Here is an 8,280-nt window from a genome sequence, read left to right on the forward strand (position 1 = left end):
GTTTTTTTGATTTCTTCCGTTTCTGTGATAAAGCAACAAACCATAGGCCTTTCCCAGGTCCCCTCGTGAAGCCCCTGGGCCCACCTGTGCTTTGTCTTGGCTCCTCATGTGACCCCACAGCACTGACAGAACGCTGGTGTTTGTGTTTGCGTGTGAGCTGGGGATGAGGCGTGAGGGGGGGTCATCACAAACAGAACATTTGGTATTTTCTAATAACCTTCCTCTCTGGCTGTTCTTTCCTGGCAGGATGACAGTGCCGATTTGAAGTGCCAGCTTCAGTTTGCCAAAGAGGAAGCCTCCCTGATGCGCAAAAAGATGGCCAAACTAGGAAGGGAGAAAGACGAACTGGAACAGGAGCTGCAGAAGTACAAGTCCCTCTACGGCGACGTGGACAGCCCCCTCCCAACCAGGGAGGCCGGCGGGCCCCCCAGCACCCGGGAGGCGGAGCTGAAGCTGCGGCTGAAGTTGGTGGAGGAGGAAGCCAACATCCTGGGCCGGAAGATCGTGGAGCTGGAGGTGGAGAACCGAGGCCTCAAGGCGGAGATGGAGGACATGCGGGGCCCACAGGAGCGCGAGGGCGCGGGCCGGGACCCCCTTCCAAGCGTCCCGACCTCACCCTTCGGCGACTCCCCAGACTCCTCGGCGGAGCTGCGCCGGCACCTGCAGTTTGTGGAAGAGGAAGCGGAGCTGCTCCGGAGGTCCATATCTGAGATCGAAGACCACAACCGGCAGCTGACCCGTGAGCTGAGCAAGTTCAAGTTCGAGCCCCGCCAGGAGCCAGCGTGGCTTGGGGACGGCGTGGGTCGGGGCGCCGGCGGCGGGCCCCACTTGCAGGAGGAGCTGCAGGCGGCCAGGCTGCAGATCAGTGAGCTCAGCGGGAAGGTGCTCAAGCTGCAATATGAGAACCGCGTGCTGCTGTCCAGCGTCCAGCGCTGCGATCTGGCCGCTCACCTGGGGCTGCGTGCCCCGAGCCCCCGGGACAGTGACGCCGACAGCGACGTGGGCAAGAAGGAGAGTGACGGCGAGGAGGGCCGCCCACCCCAGCCCAAGCGGGAGGGCCCCGTGGGCGGGGAGAGTGACTCAGAGGAGATGTTCGAGAAGACGTCGGGCTTTGGGAGCGGGAAGCCCTCGGAGGCCAGCGAGCCGAACACAGCAGAGCTCCTGCGGGCGAGGGAGGACCTGGACTGCCTGGTGACCATAAGGCATGAGGCCCAGCGGCTCGAGCGGACCGTGGAGCGCCTTGTCGCGGACACCGACCGCTTCATCCGGGACACCTTGCCACCGGGGCCTGGTGTCCAGGGCGAAGGGGAGCGGGGCGAGGGGTGCCAGAGTGAGCCCACCCTGCTGGAGACCGTCAACGCCAAGATGAAGGCCTTCAGGAAGGAGCTGCAGGCCTTCCTGGAGCAGGTGACCCGGGTGGGCGACGGCTTGTCGCCCTTGCCCCACCTCACGGAGTCCTCNCCAGCGGCTCGAGCGGACCGTGGAGCGCCTCGTCGCGGACACTGACCGCTTCATCCGGGACACCTTGCCACCGGGGCCTGGTGTCCAGGGCGAAGGGGAGCGGGGCGAGGGGTGCCAGAGTGAGCCCACCCTGCTGGAGACCGTCAACGCCAAGATGAAGGCCTTCAGGAAGGAGCTGCAGGCCTTCCTGGAGCAGGTGACCCGGGTGGGCGACGGCTTGTCGCCCTTGCCCCACCTCACGGAGTCCTCCAGCTTCCTGTCCACTGCCACCTCCGCGTCCCGGGACTCCCCCATCGGGACCCTGGGGAAGGAGCTGGGCCTGGACTTGCAGGTAAGGGGGCTGGCAGCCCCACATCCCTGCTGCGTCTCGCTGCTCCTGCTCGCTGGCGGTGCTGCACTAGGGCTCGTCCTGCTCAGGCTGCTTGGCTGCGATTTCACTCCTGCCTTACACTAAAGCCTCGAGGGTCAGCCGAACCCTTTCTTATCGGTTGGGTTTCTTTTTTTGCTTTGTTTTAAAGTTCTCTTTTGTTTCCTCGTTTCTTTGCCCTTTTTTCTCTCTTATTTTTAACTGCGCCGCTGCTTGTGGCTTAGAGGTCCTCTCATGACACAAGGCTAAGCCCAGTGGCAGCCATAGGGGTGATGCAGCCCGTCCTTGCACCTCCCTTGGTGTTTCAAACAACCAGCTGCCCTGATGAAGAAGCAAAGACGAGTGTCAGACAAACACGGGACAGTCAGGATAATTAGCAGACTTGCTAACAAGCGTCCACGTCCCTACTTGGGTTGATTACCAGAGGGACCCAGGGCAGTTCTGCAAAGCCCTAGGCAGCCCAGGCTCACCCACTCCCGCTGGAAGAGTAGCCAGAATGGGGAGAGAGCACTTGGGAGAGAAGGATGTTGTGATGGAAAATGTCGTGGCTGTGGGCTCCTGCCGCCCTCCCCAGCAGAGTGAGGGCAGAGTGGAGGCCCTTCGAGGATGTGTCCCCTGCGTTGCCCCATGGGCACGTGGCCCAGCTGCTACCCTGGATCATGGCTTTTGCTGCCAACCCACAAGTAAGGAAGGAAGAGCCTTGTGTCTGTATCCTTCATGGGTGGCGTGCTTGCAGTCGAGTCTTGTTCCCGCATCCCCATCGCATGTGCCTCATAACCAGTATTTGCGTTCTCTCCCCCTTCCTCTTTTTGCTTTCCAGATGTTTCAGCCCATCCTTTTGCTCATCCTCATCTCGGTTCTCTTTGCTTCACTCTCTTATGTCACTGTAGTTAAGTTGGCTTTTCTATTCACGCTTTTCTTTGTCTGGTAGTTTTTTCAGTCGTCCACTTTACCCATTTTTGTTTTCTTTGTCCCCCCCCTCCAATCCCACCACCGTATCCTTTGTTTTCTGCTTAAAATTAAAAACAAAAAACAAAAACAAATCCCTCCCGTGCACCTAACAGTCCAAACTGAGAGACCAGCTGGAGTGGCAGCTGGGTCAGGACGGCGGGGACGAGTGGGACGGCCTGCGCCTCCGAGCTACACAGGAGCTGCACCGCCGGGCTGATGGGGACACCGGGAGCCGCAAGCCGGGAAGCCAGAGCTGCTTCCATCTAGAGGTTAGCAAGCTGGTGGGCCCCACTACTATACCCCACCCCCACCCTCCCACCACTCTGGCTGTGTGGCTGTGTGATGTTTCCTACCTGGAACAAGGCTCTTAGGGAACACGGCAGAGAGATGTGGAACTGGGTGGAACTTACCCAGAGTCACATCCGTTGCATGGAACTGGAATTGCTGGAGGGTGTACCCAGCTGTGTGCAGGTGAACTGCCGCACTTGTCGGACAGGAGTCATGGCTTACTGCAGGCACCATCTCCTGTAGGCCTGTTTCCCCAGGGCCCATGGGCGCCTAGAGATGTGACATTTGTGAACATTCAATGGTGTCTTATCCAGTAGCTGGGCAAGTAGGGACGAAAACCAAGCATGATCTTTCCTAGTCTGGAGGAAACTCCTTCAGGTTTCCCTTTCTAGTTCTTCATTGCCTGTGTCTTGTGTGACCCATGGTTTCTGGTGACATTGTTCCAGCCATTTGATGGAATCAGGGAAGTCCAGTCCTGACCTGTGGGTCCTCAGCAGTCTGTTGCCATAGTAACCCATGTACACAGAGCTCTAGTCCCTGCCACAGTTGTCAGCAGTCCTGTAAGACCTTCTGGTCAAGTAAGGGTATTGGCAGGGCTGGAGCCACATATGCTTCATTATAGAAGGACTATAATTTCTCCCAGATACTGATGAAGATTCTTAATGTCCCAGTCCCCATGGGGCTGTTAGCCCTTAGGTCCGAGGCATGGGAGCGGCTCCCACAGGGCAGGAATGAGCGAGGTGGGGACTAATAGCCAAAAGCAAACAAGCTCCCGCAGCAGCAAAGCCAGGAAATGAAGCGAACAGAGCACACGCGCTGGGGCAGGCTGGGGCTTGCAGCTTCATCTGCTGCTGCTGACTCAGTTAGGCTGCAGGTCCCACTGTCAGGTGAGGTGCAGTGAGCTTGCCCCTTACCCATATGAGTTCAAGTACCTTTAGTTTGGGGCTTTTTTCCTTGCCCTGTATGAGAGTGGGTCATATCTCTACCCTTGAGATTGGGCACACAATATGAAAACAGCCCCTAAAAAGCTTAAATAGAAATCGAAAAAAAGGTTTCTGAAACATCCTGTGCAGTCCCACCATCCTTATGTGACCTGGGCAGAGGCCAAGCCACCTGAGAAGGTAGCATCAGGTTCATGCCCCACAGGAAAGGAAATGTGGATCACATGGAGGAGTGACAAGGACACATTCTTCATGCCAAAGCACCAAGCACACCTTGGTGCCAATCTCCTAGAAAGCAAGCTGAATCCCAGCGTGCTGTGTGGAGTGCTGGGCAGTCCAGGGAGCAGGATGGTGCCCTGGGGCCCTGCTAGTTAGAGTACCCAGAATAAGCATTTTTTTTTTTTTTAAAGATTTTCTGAACACCACCTTTGGACAGAGTTGTATATGTATTATAGCATATCACCTTCAGAGTATTCTTTTTCCAGAATTGCAAATAAGATATTCCTAGGTTTTACACCAAAACTAAAACAGAATAGCCAGGGATGAGGGCACTCCCATGTTTCCCATGGAGGTAGTGATTTAGTGTCTCAGGACTGTGGAACTTTCATGGAAGCACATTGTCAGCCCACGTGGCACAGGGCTTTTCATCTGAGCATGCTGACTGCTTGGCCAGCAGCAGACGCACAATCATGCATATCACCAGTGGCTTGAGTGGTCCCCCTGCAGGAGGGAAACCTCTGGAAGACACATTTCCCAGCCTGCGGTTAACTCGCACCACCAAGCAGTTTCTAGCAGGGAGGTCATGCTGCTCTGGAATTCGCCCTGCCTGGGCATCAGGGCCCCTGGGCTCTAGCCCAGCTGTGGCCATTACTAGCTCAGTTTCTCAGCTAAGTCTCTGGGCCTGTTTTCTCATCTGTAAAACGGGAGCAAAAATACTGCCCTGCCTGCCTTATGTTCTCAGAGCAAATGAGCTGCTGAATGAAGTACCTTAAAAAGTGCCAAGTGCTGTGCCAATGTAAAGTAGGATAGATAGTAAAGAGAGGCAGTGTGTGCCAGGAGGGGAGGGGCACCGCAGCTGCCTAGTCATGGGACCAGTTTCTCTGCCCACTGTAGCCCTTTCTTATTTTCTACTGGCTGTCCCCGATCCTGGGCCAGAAGCATAATTCCACTGCACACGGCAGCCCTTTTCCCTTTGATGGACTGTTTTACCAGAGCTGCTGCTCCCTTCCCAGGGGCAGCTCCCTTCTCAGGGGCTCCATGGTTCGAAGCATGTCACACATAACCTCGTTTAGTTAAACTCTGTGTCAGAGAGCATTCTCTTTCTAGATTCTTCCTGGGTCCTTATTGTACAATGCTTGAGCTAGGATAAGTTGCCACATTCATGAGTGCATTGCATAGCTTCAGAAACTGGCAGTAATATGGAGAAAGAAAAATACTTAGTTGAATCAAACTGAATATTGAGGGACCTCCACAAGAGGTAGATTAGCAGAGTTAGTTGGTGCATGTGACCACACAGGAACAATACAGCTCAGAAGGGAGCATCAGATCTTCTGACTAGTCATCCCTCCATATCTGTGGGGGATTGGTTCCAGGACCTCCTGCAGCTACCAAACTCCGCAATGCTCAAGTCCCTAATATGAAGTGGTGAAGTGCTGCACATCACCTCGGCACATCCTCCGTATACGTTAAGTCATCTCTTGATTGCTTAAAATACCTAGTACAGTGTAGATGGCATGCAAATAGTTGTTATACTGTATTGTTCAGGGAATAATGACAAGAAAATAAAATCTATACATGGTCAAGAAAGACACAATAATTTTTAAAAAATATTTTCAACCTGACGTTTGTTGAATCCATGGGTGTGGAAACCACGGACATGGAGGGCCGGCAGTAATTCTTTCATTCTGCAAATGGAAAAAATGAGGCCCGAGGAGTGACATGGCTTGCCAGTACCTGCAGCTGGTTGGTGGCAGCATGGCATCTAGAACAGTCTCCCTGAGCCTGCTCCAGGCCTCTCTCCCATCACATCCCCACCATGTCCCTGGGGGCTGCAGCACTGAGCAGCAGGGTGTCAGTGCCGACCCTGTGGCTCACGTTGGGATGTATTTTGAAACACATCACTGAAGTTGTACAATCAGCCTGACTTGGATGGTTCTTCTTGTAAACGTCTGTCTAGTTTCCTTTAATTTCATATATTTTAATGAGAAAGTAAAAAACTCAATAGTGAAGGGCAAGGTCTAGGGAACATTATTTCCTAGAAGGGAAAATAATGTTAATCAGGAGTTCAACGTTCTTTGTCCTAATGTTTTTATTCATGAAGGCATTTCACACAGAAGAGAAAACTCAATTATGCACACACATTATATTTTAAAATATAAAGAAAGCATGTTCTGGAGCCACTGTAATACCTCCACAGTGTTTCCTTCTATTAGAGGAGCTGAATGTAGATCCCTCATAGAGCCTGGGTGGGGAGGCTACCCTGTCCTAGGTGCAGATGTCACTCTGACCACCTCGTTGGTTTGGTCTTTGACTGTCACATTGTGTTACAGAATTGTACAATGGACAATCTAGAGAGCAGAACTCTTAACAGCCTTTTAATGGAAATGTCCCTGAATTTACTGCCAACAATTGCTTTCCTATGAGGCCAGAATGGAAACAGAACCCAAAGCTCCCCTAAGTTAGCGGGGCAGCCCGACCAGGAAGCTGCTCTGTGCCGAAGCTCACAGACTTTGCAGAAGGATTGGGGAAGAGAAAAACATGGACACGTACCTAGAATGAGGCCAAGGAGGGGGTCAATGTGCTGCTCACAGTTTTCTTTGCTCCCTCTTACATTGGCCTTTAAATACCCACTAATTTTGTCTTCAAGCCAACTACTGGTGTACACATGTGACTCTCCTTTAGATGTTTGATCTTCCTTCCTCTGGAGTACGGGAGGGGAGCCTGATAGGACACCTAGTATCAGCGGCATCAAAGAAGAAACAGCTTTCTGTATTTAAGCAAAAAATGTTTCAAAAGGATCAATTTCTCAAGTTGCATTTGTGGAATGCCTTTTGTGTTTCTTGCCTTATGGATTTTCATATTTGGGGATAGGAAGATAAGTCGTTATTTTTGAATATTGGGGTATTTTGGTCAGGTTAAAAACTATGATTACTAGTAATTGTAGTACCAGCAGCAGCAGTAATACCAAGAAGGAGAAAAAGAAACAGTGCATCCTCGTTATGCATTTTCAGCAGATAACAAATCTGTGTAGTACAGGAGGCCTGCTGCTCAGATGCCCCCATTCAGTAAACCTAGGAAAGGAATGGTATATCCGAGCCCAGAATGTTAAAAAACAGCCAGAGCCAGAGCAAGCTGAAGTTAGAACCCACCAACATCCACTAACCCATTAATGCAACCACACAAAAACTAACTGCTTTACAAAACAGACTTCAGAAGGACAACTATCCTTATTGTCTGTTCATGTCAGTAGATGCCAGCAGGATTCTTACACTGTGCATGGGATCCTCCTCTGACTCTGCTTTTAGAGTTCCCAGCAGATCTAATGAGAGGTTCACATTTAAGAGAGGACAGCGTGTAGAATGTTTGGTTTGGAATGTGCAAGGCGCTTTAAAAATAGTTCTGAATGAGAAGTAGCCAAGCAAGGACACCGGTCAGATTTCAGATATAAATGAAACCAAGCCTGTGCCCAGAGGATTGAGTTTCTGGGTCAGAAATCTCAAAGAGCTCTTCTTCCTGGCTCCTCCTCTTATCCTTTAATCAAGGAAGCACACAAAGCATTTGTGATCCCTTATGTCTCAGCTGTGACATACCACCACAATAAAATTACATGGGGTTTTATGCCAAGTATTTGTACACGTGTGTAGGTCTACTCATTCTCTCCCAGTGTCAGCATAGTGTTTGGCACTTAGTGGGCACTCGATAAATGTTTTTGGTTTTTTTTTGGTCTTTTTTCTTTTTTCGTGACCAGTAAGGGGATCGCAACCCTTGGTGACACCCGCACCGCACTCAGCCAGTGAGCGCCCCGGCCATCCCTATGTAGGATCCGAACCTGCGGCGGGAGTGCTGCTGTGCTCCCAGTGCTGCACTCTCCCGAGTGCGCCACGGAATCGGCCCCTATACCACTTTTGAAAGAAGTGGTGACAAAACTGACCAGGACCAAATGGAACTCACGAGAAAATGGAGTCATGGTAGTGGAGATAGAATAGAGTCCTAGTGTAAGAAGCACTGCTAGCCAGTATAGTGAGTCTGATGAACAGCATTTCTTTTTTTGTT

General features: G+C 51.9%; 1 protein-coding gene across 1 annotated transcript in view; it reads left to right on the top strand.

The window, feature by feature from the left end:
* The window catches only part of MTCL1 (microtubule crosslinking factor 1), a 56,639-nt gene that overhangs the window by 7,633 nt on the left and 40,726 nt on the right, over window positions 1-8,280 (top strand). Inside the window, exons 2-4 of the mRNA XM_008591130.1 lie at window positions 247-1,407; window positions 1,658-1,792; window positions 2,893-3,048. Of these exons, the coding sequence (XP_008589352.1) occupies window positions 247-1,407; window positions 1,658-1,792; window positions 2,893-3,048 (1,452 nt within the window). The remainder of the gene's footprint in view (window positions 1-246; window positions 1,408-1,657; window positions 1,793-2,892; window positions 3,049-8,280) is intronic.

This window comes from Galeopterus variegatus, unplaced genomic scaffold (assembly GCF_000696425.1).
Source record: "Galeopterus variegatus unplaced genomic scaffold, G_variegatus-3.0.2 Scaffold6681, whole genome shotgun sequence".
Lineage (NCBI taxonomy): Eukaryota > Metazoa > Chordata > Mammalia > Dermoptera > Cynocephalidae > Galeopterus > Galeopterus variegatus.